Here is a 14,715-nt window from a genome sequence, read left to right on the forward strand (position 1 = left end):
GGGTTCTCTGGGGACCCTGATGTAAGTGGGGGGCTCTCTGGGGATATATACACACACAAATACATATATTGCTGTATATTCATGTATATGCCCACCCAAGCGTATGACTTTCTTTACTACGCTGCTATGGGCTCTAGCCCCAGATCTTTTGTAGACCTAGCAACACCCCTGAATGTGTTCATAAAATGTCATAATAAGAACAATTGTTCTATTTTCTAATCGTTAGTAGGGTCAAATCACCATTCATTCCATTTATGGAAATGGAAATTTTTTCGTGAACGAATAGATTTCTAACAGCATATGTGGTTTTCGTTCGGTAAAGTCTCTTCGCTCCAAAATCAAATGTTATAAGCAAATGAAAGTTTGAACGACTTTCAATCGACAGATATCTAATGTACTGAGAATGTTCGAAAATCTTCTAGTGTTTGGCCAGCTTTAGTAAATCAGCCCCTGTGTCTCCCAGCTCCTGAGCTTGCATAACATTTTCCAATAATGAAGCCCCTTTTTTATTCCATTCCCCCCATGGGGCTCTGTTATTTGGTATCTTGGGTTCTGAACCTTGGATAAACATTGCTCAGCACACCGGGCAAATTTCCGGAACCATTTCTATGTCACTATATTGGAGAACAATATTCCTGGCTTCAGATGAGGTTCCTGTTAATTGCAGTGAACATGAGCAGCCGATTTCACAGTGGGGAACCAGATTACACCTAATATTATACGAGTGACATGACACAGACGTGACCTCCAGATGGTCCCTTTCAGCGCTGGTTATTTCTGTCATATAATTATCATTTAATAGCGGCAACAGAAGCCGGCAATGGTTGGAAGGCAGCGCGCTCCGCTAATGAAAATGTATCTAATAAAACCCAAAGTATTCTTAGAATCCAAGACATAGAAATATCTTTAGTAACATAATTCATCTGGTTAAACAATGCGGCAGTAATCACTGTCATTGTTGCAAAATATTCTGGGGATCTGTCAGTCACTCATCTGTCACAGCTGGGGGGGGGGGGGGGGCGCCATGTTGTGCGCTGCATTAAAGTAAGACTCCATCTTTGTTACAGTGTATGTACATCCTTACCACGAACTTTCCTTGTTTGTTCCCTTTTGGTCTGCTAGTTATACCATTAAAAGGGTTTTAGTATATCTGTTCAATAAGTGACAATAAATACCTGCCAGAAATCCAGTGAACTCAAGACTTCCTGCAATATTATCTCAAGCTGTGTTCTAGGCCCTTCCCAGTTTACCTCCTCAAACTACAGAACACCCCACCTCCTATGTTATTTTGTGTTGAGGAAGGGTGGTTTCTGTAGTCATGTAACAAGTCCTGTCCTATGGTGATTACACTGCTTCTTCATGAATAGATACAATACAATGTGTGACGGATGTCACTCTAGACAGGAAGTGTGTTAGGCTTCTTTCAGACTTGCAGTGCTGCTTACCGCCCTCTGAAAAGCAGTCAACAATGTATCAGTTTTTAGAAGGCGGTAGAGAAGTGGCTTAGTGTAAACAGGTGTGGGCCGCTCAGTGTATACAGGTATGGGTTGCTTAGTGTACGCAAGTTTGGGTTCCGCTCAGTGTGCTCAGGTGTGGGCTGCTCAGTGTGCACAGGTGTGGGCTGCTCAGTGTGCACAGGTGTGGGCTGCTCAGTGTGCACAGGTGTGGAATGTTCAGTGTGCACAGGTGTGGGCTGCTCAGTGTATACAGGTATGGGTTGCTTAGTGTATGCAGGTTTGGGTTCCGCTCAGTGTGCACAGGTGTGGAATGTTCAGTGTGCACAGGTGTGGGCTGCTCAGTGTGCACAGGTGTGGAATGTTCAGTGTGCACAGGTGTGGAATGTTCAGTGTGCACAGGTGTGGAATGTTCAGTGTGCACAGGTGTGGAATGTTCAGTGTGCACAGGTGTGGGCTGCTCAGTGTGCACAGGTGTGGAATGTTCAGTGTGCACAGGTGTGGGCTGCTCAGTGTGCACAGGTGTGGGCTGTTCAGTGTGCACAGGTGTGGGCTGCTCAGTGTGCACAGGTGTGGGCTGCCCATTGTACACAGGTGTGGGCTGCTCAGTGTGCACAGGTGTGGGCTGCTCAGTGTGCACAGGTGTGGGCTGCCCATTGTACACAGGTGTGGGCTGCTCAGTGTGCACAGGTGTGGGCTGCTCAGTGTGCTCAGGTGTGGGCTGCTCAGTGTGCTCAGGTGTGGGCTGCTCAGTGTGCACAGGTGTGGGCTGCTCAGTGTGCACAGGTGTGGGCTGCTCAGTGTGCACAGGTGTGGGCTGCTCAGTGTGCACAGGTGTGGGCTGCCCATTGTACACAGGTGTGGGCTGCTCAGTGTGCACAGGTGTGGGCTGCTCAGTGTGCTCAGGTGTGGGCTGCTCAGTGTGCACAGGTGTGGGCTGCTCAGTGTGCACAGGTGTGGAATGTTCAGTGTGCACAGGTGTGGGCTGCTCAGTGTGCTCAGGTGTGGGCTGCTCAGTGTGCTCAGGTGTGGGCTGCTCAGTGTGCACAGGTGTGGGCTGCTCAGTGTGCACAGGTGTGGGCTGCTCAGTGTGCACAGGTGTGGGCTGCTCAGTGTGCTCAGGTGTGGGCTGCCCATTGTACACAGGTGTGGGCTGCTCAGTGTCCATAGGTGTGGGTTGCTCATTGTACACAGGTGTGGACTGCTCAGTGTCCATAGGTGTGGGCCGCTCAGTGTGCACAGATGTAAGTTGCTCATATTGTACACAGGTGTGGGCCGCTCATATTGTACACAGGTGTGGGCCGCTCATATTGTACACAGGTGTGGGCCGCTCATATTGTACACAGGTGTGGGCCGCTCATATTGTACACAGGTGTGGGCCGCTCATATTGTACACAGGTGTGGGCCGCTCATATTATACACAGGTGTGGGCCGCTCATATTGTACACAGGTGTGGGCCGCTCATATTGTACACAGGTGTGGGCCGCTCATATTGTACACAGGTGTGGGCTATACCGGTACACACTGCTTTGTTGTAATTAAGTACAGAACTCAAGAAAAGTTTAGATTTTTTTTCTATAATGTGACCTTGTGTTGTTTTAATGTATTTTCCAGACAAAAAGCCCAAAGCTGTCCTCCAGCCCTCAGTCAAGCCTGGGAGATCCGGCTGAACACCTTTCTGAACCATTGCTGGACTCCGGAGACGCCATGTTTGAAGGGGAATCCACATTGCCTTTTATCAGAGGCAGCCGGACAAGGGCCAGCCTCCCCGTCGTCAGATCCACCAATCAGACGAAAGAGCGATCTCTAGGTAAGTCTCAGTCTTTATCATTCCCCACCTGTTATCACTAATGATGGAGATGTGAACATCTAGAAATGTGGGCGGAGCGACGGTCATGTCACAGATAAAGAGTGACCAATAATGAGAAGTATTGTGTCACTTCATGGTGAGAGTTCCAAGATCCGCACATTCCTGAAGTGGCTATTATTTATAAAGCTCGATTACAGGCTTATCACTGTTTGGTGAGCTAAATAAATATTTTATTATCGTTTAGAAGTTGATTGGTTGTCAACAAGCCTGGACTTTATATCTCCTGTCTGAATATATCGATTTTTTTTATTGATTTTGGCCTTGGATACACTTTGATTTGAAAATGATTTACAAAACTGGAGTTCTGCTTTAATCCCTTTAGCACAATATGGTGTCCTTTTATGAAACTGAGATCAGCGGCGATCCCGAGTCTCACCGCTGATCTCAGCGCTTTACCAGTTTATGAAACTGAGATAATCAGCGGAGAACATGTTCTCCGCTGATTATCTCAGCACAGTGAGAATTCACAGAAACGGCCAGTTTATGAAGGTGCGATCTCCACACCTCACTGGCGATCTGTGACAGAATTCTCACTTTCTGATTCACCATTTCAGAAGTGGAGAATCAGAGTGAGAAGCCTGAAACTGGCTGATATTCTGGAGAAAGAAAGAAGTCTTTTGACTTCTTTCTTTCACCAAACAGTCAGAGCACACCTTCCCCACCATTACACACCCCAAAACCAGCAGGATAGGAATTTATAGTGTATATATATATATATATATATATATATATATATATATATATATGTATGTATGTATATGTATATATATATATATATATATATATATATATATATATATATACACATCTATATATATATATATATATATATATATATATATATATATATATATAGCTATATATAGATACATATATATATATATATATATATGTATCTATATATATATATATATATTTTTTTTTTTTTAGATGTTCACGTCTCTGGCTGGGTTCACACTTGTGCGATGCGTGAACCAGCGTGATTCCTGTGCAGGTTTTCACATCGCACCTACATTGACATCTGCGCACCACTGCGGGTGTCAATGTAAAGTTAATGACACCCCCAGATCATCTCACACATCGCAGTGCGAACTATGTAAGGGTGCAGGAATCGGATCGCATGGGTGTTCACACCCATGCGATCCGATTCCAGTGTGGACCAAATAAAGGGTCCTGTACCATTTTGGTGCAAATGCAATATGATTTAGGGCCAGTTCCCACTGCTGCGGTGTCCGAGATCGGATGTGATTCGCACCGCAGTGCAAAATCACATCCGATCTCTGTGCGATGCGATTTCAGCCATACAGATAGTATTGCTAAATTTGCATTGCCCTCGGACCAAACTCTTACAGGACCCTTTTTTTGGTCCACAGCAGAATCGGATTGCATGTGTGTTCACACCCATGCGATTCGATTACTGTCCGAGTTTGCAGATTGCACTGCGATATGCGAACTGATTTGGGGGTGTTAACTTTTAGGCCCAGTTCACACTTGTGCGATGCCGGACATCGCACAGGCATCGCATGTTATTTGCAGCACACTGCCATTCACATTACATGCGATGTCTGTGCGGTGCGATATCAGCTGTACAGATAGTATGGCTGATATCGCACCGCATTCGGTGCAAACACGCACAGGACCCTTTTTTCTGTTCGGACCAGAATCGGATCGCATGTGTGTTCACACATATGCGATCCGATTCATGTCCGAACTGTCAGTTCGCAGTGCGATATGCAAGCTGATCTGGGGGTGTCCTTAACAATGTATTGACACTCCCCAGCGATTAGCATATGGCAGTGTGAACTGACATGCGAGTCGGTGCGATGCGGGAACCCGCAGTGGATTCGCAGTGTTCTCGCATCGCACCAGTTTATCAATTTTTATGTTTATCTATAATGAAATATATTTTATTTTAATTTATTAATAAATATTTATATTTGTATACTTTATTAAAATTATTTTTTTAATGATTATAAATGTATTTTGCATTTATATGAATGGTGTATAGCTGCAATACATATGTGCATTACATTCATTTACTATACACCATTCACATTTAAATAGGAACATGTATGATCTTTAAATATTGATAAAAACAATGTTTTTTTATAATTAGGTTAATGTATATTGTGTAGGGGGAATTTATCTTTATTATTTTATTATATGTTGGGGAATAATGTGTGCTGATTTGTGTTAAACTTTTGTATTTTATGGTTCCTCATCGTGTAATCCCGCTATATCACACGAGAATACAATGAGAGGAGCCATTCTCAGGAGTTCCCGGCGTTTGTAGATCGCTCCTCAACTCAACATGAGAAGCGATCTACACACTTTCATAAACAGGCACTCAGAGGAGAGCGATCTCCTCTGAGAATGCCTGAGAACTGAAAAGCGTATTTTACCGCACTTTCATAAAAGGACACCTATATGCTTCACCCACAATGTGTATAGAAAAGAATCACTGACTTTACAACAATCACATGTTGTTGCTTTACAGCCTGAAAATGAAGACAGACACAGTTTTTGTTTTATCCAGCTGTATTTACTAGTGCAACTTATAAGATCCAAGTAAAAGATATAACACCAACATGTCAGGAAAAAAAATCAAAAATCAAAAACAGAATCACTGAGTTGAAAAAAGATTACCCCGTTATGTCAGTATTTTGTTGAACCCCCTTTTGCTTTAATTACAGCCTTTAGTATGTTGGGATTTGTCTCTACTAACTTTGCACATCTAGGACTTTGCAATATTTTCCCTCTCTTCTTTGCAGAACTGCTCAAGTTCAGTTACATTTCATGGTGACTATTTTGTGGACTGCAGTCTTCAAGTAATTCTACAGATTTTCAATGGGATTTAAGTTGGGCTCTGACTAGGCTATGCAAGGACATTCACCCTTCTCTCCTTCAACCACTGTGTGGTCATTTTTGCTGTGTGCTTTGGGTCATTGTCATGTTGGTTGGTAAACTTTCTTCCCATTGACAACTTTCTGGCAGAGGGTAGCAGATTTTACACAAAAATATGATGTATTTTGCCCCATCCATTTTTCCTTCTATCCTGACAAGTGCTCCAGTCCTGCTGCAGAGAACACCCCATAACAGGATATTACCACCCCCCCCATAACAGGATATTACCACCCCCCATAACAGGATATTACCACCCCCATAACAGGATATTAGCACCCCCCATAACAAGATATTACCACCCCCCCATAACAGATATTACCACCCCCCCCCATAACAGGATATTACCACCCCCCATAACAGGATATTACCACCCCCCCCCCATAACAGGATATTACCACCCCCATAACAAGATATTACCACCCCCCCATAACAGGATATTACCACCCCCCCATAACAGGATATTACCACCCCCCCCATAACAGGATATTACCACCTCCCCATAACAGGATATTACCACCTCCCCATAACAGGATATTACCACCTCCCCATAACAGGATATTACCACCCCCCATAACAGGATATTACCACCCCCCCCATAACAGGATATTACCACCCCCCATAACAGGATATTACCACCTCCCCATAACAGGATAGTACCCCCCCCAAAACAGGATATTACCACCCCCCCATAACAGGATATTACCACCCCCCCATAACAGGATATTACCACCCCCCCCATAACAGGATATTACCACCTCCCCATAACAGGATATTACCACCCCCCATAACAGGATATTACCACCCCCCCCATAACAGGATATTACCACCCCCCATAACAGGATATTACCACCTCCCCATAACAGGATAGTACCCCCCCCCAAAACAGGATATTACCTCCCCCCCACAACAGGATATTACCACCCCCATAACAGGATATTGCCACCCCCCTATAACAGGATTTAACACCCCCATAACAGGATATTACCCCCCCCCCATAACCCATAACATGATATTACCACCTCTTTGCTTTACTGTAGGAATGGTGTTATTTGGATGGTGAGATGTATTGGATTTACACCAGACATATTGTTTGGTGTTGAGGCCAAATAATTACATAATGACTATAACACCTTTTTCCATGTGGCCTCAGAATCTTCAAGGTGTGTTTACGGTGGTCAGATGAGACTAAAATGTAATTATTTGACCAAACAATATGTGAATGTGATTATTTTAAAGGGGGTGATTCTTTTCTATACCCACTGTATCTGTACATCCCTGCAAAGGGCCATGTTTGCCCGGGTGGGATGCACAGGTGTTCCGTGCGTCTGTGTGCAGGCAGTCCCATTCATGTCTATTGGGATGCTGCAGCTGGACGGACACAACCGATGGACCCAATTTGACAGTTGTATGGATGCATGTCCTTTAATGCAGAAAGGCAGGTTTTTGGCGACATGCATACACATCTGCAGCCACACAGCTGTCATATTGGGACACGCCAGCTGTGTCTGTGCATCCTCTGCGTCCCAATGGACATGAATGGGACTGCCTGCATGCAGATGGGGCTGCACTGCAAGAGCTAATTGCTCGTTCAGTCTAAGGGAGAGATTTTGCCCTTTAACTTACCTTATCCTCAGCTCCCCCATGCACTGGTGGTGGACTGTCCCTCAACATCATCACCTCCCATGTAGGGCTATGGACTCTTCATTAGTCTTGATGACATCAGGACCTTAGATCCGTGGAGCATGGAGGAGAAGATGCTGTAGGGATCAGAGGAGCGGTGGATCAAATGAGAATATCTTCTTTTCTATGTCCCCTAGAGTTAATAGACCATTCAATCTGTACAATAAGTATGCGGCCCCAATGCAAGGGATAACTTTTAAGTCTCATGGAGTTGGGCTTTCAGCTGCAGCAAAATTGCAAGTAACCCATAGAGATTAATTATACCCACAGGGGTTAAACTATTAAAAGGCCAGGATTTTTTATTTTTTTTCCCAGCATAATTAATAATAAAAAAATAAATCAGTAGTATATTAGCTAGAGGCCCTTTACATATCTGCCTTTTTTTCTTAACATGTCCACACAGTTAGCAAAGTCCTCCTCGGATATAATGCACCACACTTAAAATGCACCATTATGTATGACACATGAACAGAATTTATGTTAAGATGTTCATTTGTAAACTTTTTTTGTGCTTTCTTACGGCTTTTGAAGAATATTACTGTATCTGACCACCAGATGGCACACTTCATTCAATCAGCCCGTATACTAAAGAAAGTAATATTCAGGCTGTATTATGACTGGGCTCCAATACCAGGATGGTGTATCATATACTAGTCGCTGGCTTATTTAATAAGGACAGTGCTAAGAAGGTCACGGTAACCAATCAGATTTTATCCAAGTGTAATCAAGTCAGTTGAAGTGGACCTAGCATCAGATATACATTGGGGTTGATTTACTAAAACTGGAGAATGCAAACTGTGGTGCGCATGGTAGCCAGCTTCAGCTTATTCAATTAAGCTTTGACAAACAAAAACCTAGAAGCTGATTGGTTTCTATGCAGAGCTGCACCAAATTTTGCATTCTCCAGTTTTAGAAAATCAACCCCAGTATGTTATTTAGGTTAACACTTCCAGGAATTTCATACTTCTCACTGCCAACGCCTTCATCTGCTCTTCTGCCCAGGATGATGGAGCAATCTTTATTTAGGTATCATCCAGGGTCACTATTAACCTCCTGGACTGAGATGCTGGCTAAGAGACGACACAATTATGTAAATTCTGGTGCCGGTGCAGTACCTTGAAAAAGTATTCATACCCCTTGAAATGTTCCACATTTTGTCATGTTACAACCAAAAACATTCATGTATTTTATTGGGATTTTATGTGATAGACCAACACAAAGTGGCACATTATTGTGAAGTGGAAGGAAAATGATAAATGGTTTTCAACATTTTTTACAAAGAAATATCTGAAAAGTGTGGCGCGCATTTGTATGCAGCCCCCCTTTACTCTGATACACCTAATTAAAATCTAGTGGAACCAATTGCCTTTAGAAGTCACCGAATTAGTAAATAGTGTCCACCTGTGTGTAATTAAATCGCACTATAAATACAGCTGTTCTGTGAAGCCCTCAGAGGTTTGTCAGAACCTTAGTGAACAAACAGCCTCATGAAGGCCAAGGAACACACCAGACAGGTCAGGGATAAAGTTGTGGAGAAGTTTAAACTCGCTGGCGGTATGATTATGTCAGATTTTTGATGCTCAAAGCGGTACAATGTTTTGCATGGAAATTTGGCGTTTTATATTGTAGGCCTGTAATTCTTAGGAATAACTCACTTAAATCTGTCCAAACAAGAGATTAGTAGACATCCCCGGTATGATAAAGTTTGAAACACGAAATCATAAATTATAATATAATAAATAACTATAAATAATTATAACAAATAATAATGTAATAATAATAAAAAAGATTCAATAATGTAATCAAATCAAAAACACTGAAATTTGCTCAGTTGCAGAATTGTCGCTGTCATTAATTTCAGTGTTTGATGACGGATTTCCCCACAAATCACTATCGCTCAATTCTGCGAGTGATTCTAATTTATTATCACTGTTTTCTAGCTGGTCTAAAACCGCTTTTGATGTAAAGGGACACTTTTTGGTTGCTATGGACAATCTCAAGTTTCCAGGCAGAAAGAACAGTATATATAATATAAAAGTGCATGCAGAGCACTGGACAAAGCATTAGGGACAAAAGGGATGTGAAATAATTTGATACAGTAATGTAATCTGTAAGATTACAGTGTACTGTATGTATTGTGTGTTTTTAACTTTTTGAATTTGGCGCCGTGCTCCATCCCCGTGCGTCGCAACGCTCGCAGGGAACGGAGCTCGACACTGTAATGAATCGCGTGGAGGCACGGCTCGCACACACAGCTGGGAGACATCGCAGGATCCTGGGGACAAGGTAAGTAACTTTGCCTGGATCCTGCGATGCGATCCCGAGTGTGGCTCGGGGCTACCGCTTTTGTTTCTGAAAATTCACCCCGAGCCACACTCGGGAATACCGCCAGGGAGGTTAAAGCAGGGTTAGGTTATAAAAAAAATCCCAAGCTTTGAAGATCTCACAGAGCACTGTTCAATCCCTCATCCGAAAATGGAAGGAGTATGGCACAACTACAAACCTACCAAGACATGTCCATCCACCTAAACTGACAGACCGAGCAAGGAGAGCATTCATCAGAGAAGCAGCCAAGAGGCCCATGGTAACTCTGGAGGATCTGAAGAGATCCACAGCTCAGGTGGGAGAATCTGTCCACAGGACAACTATTAGTTGCGCATTCAACAAATCTGGCCTTTATGGAAGAGTGGCAAGAAGAAAGCCATTGTTGAAAGAAAGCCATAAAAAGTCCCGTTTGTGAGAAGCCATGTGGGGGACACAGCAAACATGTGGAGAAAGGTGCTCTGGTCAGATGAGACCAAAATTGAACTTTTTGGCCCAAAAACAAAACGCTATGTGTGGTGGAAAACTAACATTGCACATCACCCTGAACACACCATCCCCATTGTGAAACATGGTGGTGGATGGAGCTGAATACAGAGCAATCTTAGAAGAAAACCTGTTAGAGTCTGCAAAAGACTTGAAACTGGAGCAAGGGTTCACCTTCGAGCAGGACAATGACCCTAAACATACAGCCAGAGCTACAATGGAATGGTTTCGATTAAAGCATATTAATGTGTTTGAATAGCCCAGTCAAAGTCCAGACCTAAATTCAATTGAGAATCTGTGGCAAGACCTGAAAATTGCTGTTCACAAACGCTCTCCATCCAATCTGACAGAGCTTGAGAAGCTTTGCAAAGAAGAATGGGCAAAAATGTCACTCTCTAGATGTGTAAAGCTGGTAGAGACATCCCCAAAAAGACTTGCAGCTGTAATTGCAGCGAAAGGTGGTTCTACAAAGTATTGACTCAGGGGGGCTGAACACAAATGTACACCACACTTTACATATATTTATTTTTAAAAAATTTTTGAAAACCATTTATCATTTTCCTTTCACTTCACAATAATGTGCCAATTTGTGTTGGTCTATCACATGAAATCCCAATAAAATACATTTATATTTTTTGGTTGTAACATGACAAAATGTGGAACATTTCAAGGGGTATGAATACTTTTTTAAGGTACTGCACCGGCACCAGAATTTACATAATTGTGTCCTCTCTTAGCCAGCATCTCAGTCCAGGAGGTTAATAGTGACCCTGGATGATGCCTAAATAAAGATTGCTCCATCATCCTGGGCAGAAGAGCAGATGAAGGCGTTGGCACTTGGCAGTGAGAAGTATGAAATTCCTGGAAGTGTTAACCTAAATAACATACTAGGGTTGATTTGCTAAAACTGGAGAGTGCAAAATCTGGTGCAGCTCTGCATAGAAACCAATGAGTTTCTAGGTTTTTGTTTGTCAAAGCTTAATTGAATAAGCTAAAGCAGGCTTTTTGGTTGTAACATGACAAAATGTGGAAAATTTCAAGGGGTATGAATACTTTTTCAAGGCACTGTACATTGTATGTTCTAGGTGACATACTGTATATGATATACATTATATGGGTCCACTATATATATATATATATATATATATATATATATATATATACACACACACACACTGTATTTATTGGCGTATAACACTCACTTTTTCACCATGAAAATCGGGTGCAAATAGCGTGTGCGTGTTATACACCAATACTTTAATTTTAGCTGCCTCGGAGGGGACAGGGAGGGGAGCGGGACAAGCGCCATCAGATTACATACAGCGAGAATCTCCTGTTTACGTGGCGGCCTCTGTAATAGGAAGTCCCGTCTCCTGGGCCGCCATTGGACCACTGTTCTGTCTATCATAGGAGATTCTCTTTGTATGTAATCTGTCGGTGCTCGTCCCGCCCCCTCCCTGTCCCCTCTAGGCTGCAGATGGTTATCGCTCATGCTGCACTGATGGCAATGGTGAGGCTGCTGCACTGATGGCAATGGTGAGGCTGCTGCATTGATGGCAATGGTGAGGCTTCTGCACTGATGGCAGTGGTGAGGCTTCTGCACTGATGGCAATGGTGAGGCTGCTGCATTGATAGCAATGGTGAGGCTGCTGCATTGATGGCAATGGTGAGGCTTCTGCACTGATGGCAATGGTGAGGCTGCTGAATTGAAGGCAATGGTAAGGCTGCATTGATGTGGACTGATGAGGCTGCATTGATGTGGACTGATGAGGCTGCATTGATGTGGACTGATGAGGCTGCATTGATGTGGACTGATGAGGCTGCATTGATGTGGACTGATCAGGCTGCATTGATGGCAATTGTGAGGCTGCAAATGGGCACTGACCCTTATTTTGCTCCAAAGTTCCTTATTTAAAATTTTAGTTTTTTCCTGAAACTTCCCTCTTAAAATAAATGTGCGTGTTATATGCCTGTGTGTTATACGCCGATAAATACGGTATATATATATATATATATATATATATATATATATATATATATATATATATATATATACATACACACACACACACACACACATCAGTATAAAATTGCATAAACTCTGAAAGAATAAAAGAAAAAATAATATTGACCCCAGATCATTAGTTTCCCTTTCATAACACCTTTCCAAAACTAAAATCTGCGTAGCTGAACATTTCAAATCCATTTCTTGTCTTCCCCACCCACGTCCTGTACAGTATTTCATTTTCTGTACAATGACAGGCACATAACACTGTACTGCTCAGGAATTTCCTGTAATATTACACACTTCTGATTACATTGGGCTATTTATGTAACGCCGCAGTCAACAAATGACACAGGAGGCTGTTTTCTAGGAGGAAGTCGGTGAGAACTGCTATACCGATGTCCAAATGAGACATCACTCAGAAGGCAGATTCAGCGAAAATGTGACAGGTTATGATTTGAGCGTTAGTCCGATGTTATTTGTTGAATAAGATAACATTCTTTGCATACCTGCAACTGTAATTTCTGAATCCTGCATGGTTATTAGGCCAGGAGCTGCCACATTGGATTGAATCATAGTTAATTAAACAGGAAGCCGGGATCCTGCAGCCGGAGCAGACTTTTTGTATTCATTAGAAGCCGGCCTGCTGTGAATGGCAAGGTGTGTGGGCTGCTTTTTGATGTATTCTTGTAGAAAAGCAGCGCGGTGGCGGCACACCTCTTTGAAAACTTTATCTGACGGAACAATTCCAATCCTTTACATGAGGGATGGAGATTCTGATAGGGATAGATAAGGATTAAGACATGCAGGGATGCATCTTTAATAAACCCATTTTGTTAAAAAGAACACGATGTGTCTTTGTGAATATTTAAACAGTACGCCCTGTTTTTTTTGCTAAAGAGATGCATTATTATTGAGCTAAGGCAGAAAACAGTGTAGAAAAAGCAGAACCTTTTAAAGCTTAAGATTAGTAAAATACTTCTTTTTTTTTTCACTTGCCGACCTCCTAACTGGGAATGTATGTCATGATTTTGACATTAAATACAGTTGTTATGGCAGCAGCTAGCTGCCATAGCCCCGGTATCATTTTTTTCCCTTAGGCGGTCGGCTTTCAGATAAAAGTGATCCCAGCGGCGGATTTGCTGCAAGACCACTTTTATAAGCAGCAGGAGAGGTGCCTCCCCGGTCGCTTCCGAGCTTACCGGAGCCGTCGGTAAGCCCAGAACCGATCGGATGCGGCCGATGGCTAGGCAGGAAGTCAGGACAAGATAGCCCCCACTCGGCTCTATGCCCTTGGAGGACCGGAGTGACGTCACACCTGGTTCTTTGGGCTTAAAAACATGATTTCTTTTTTTTTTTTTTAAGTCAGAGTGTCAATTTTATTTTTTTAAAGGTAGCAAAGAGATTTTGGGGTCTTTTTGACCCCAGATCTTTTAATAAAGAGGTCCTGTCATGTTTATGAAAAAATGTGATAAAAGAAATTAAAATAAAGGGACAGTGTAAAAATAAAAAGTAAAATAAATAAGAAAAATTTAAAGCACCCCATCCCTCTGCGCTCGCCTGCAGAAGCAAACGCATACATAAGTTGTACCCGCATATGTAAGCAGTGTAGACCAGACATATGAGGTATAAAGAAGAAGAAAAGAAATTGGGACTTTAAATGAGGCATGTATAAATTAATATAAATTAATTAATATAAATGAATTAATCAATAACTCCAATCAATTAAATGCAATTAATGAATGTAATATATAATATGATATATGTTGTATCATATAATTGATATTTAATACATAGTTTCCACAAAAAAGAAACATAATAAATATAATCATAATCATATTGACATATTTAATATTAACAATTGATAAACATGATTGGTACAGATAAATGCAGACAATTAATTCTTTCTTTTTTGTGGAAACTATGGATATTATATATCAATTGTATGATACAACATATATCATATTATATATTACATTCATTAATTGTATTTA

The 14,715-nt window shown here is 42.1% G+C and overlaps 1 protein-coding gene across 13 annotated transcripts in view; it reads left to right on the forward strand.

Moving 5' to 3' along the window:
* Positions 1-14,715, forward strand: part of KIAA1217 (KIAA1217 ortholog) — a 901,007-nt gene that overhangs the window by 652,672 nt on the left and 233,620 nt on the right. For all 13 annotated transcript variants that reach the window (XR_012244377.1, XR_012244386.1, XR_012244385.1 and 10 more), the window contains one exon: positions 3,069-3,264. Coding sequence is in view for 2 of the 13 variants with exons in the window: in XM_073629773.1 (XP_073485874.1) it covers positions 3,069-3,264 (196 nt within the window). In the remaining 11 variants the exon portion in view is untranslated. The remainder of the gene's footprint in view (positions 1-3,068; positions 3,265-14,715) is intronic.

The sequence above is a fragment of the Aquarana catesbeiana genome, linkage group LG05 (assembly GCF_042186555.1).
Source record: "Aquarana catesbeiana isolate 2022-GZ linkage group LG05, ASM4218655v1, whole genome shotgun sequence".
Lineage (NCBI taxonomy): Eukaryota > Metazoa > Chordata > Amphibia > Anura > Ranidae > Aquarana > Aquarana catesbeiana.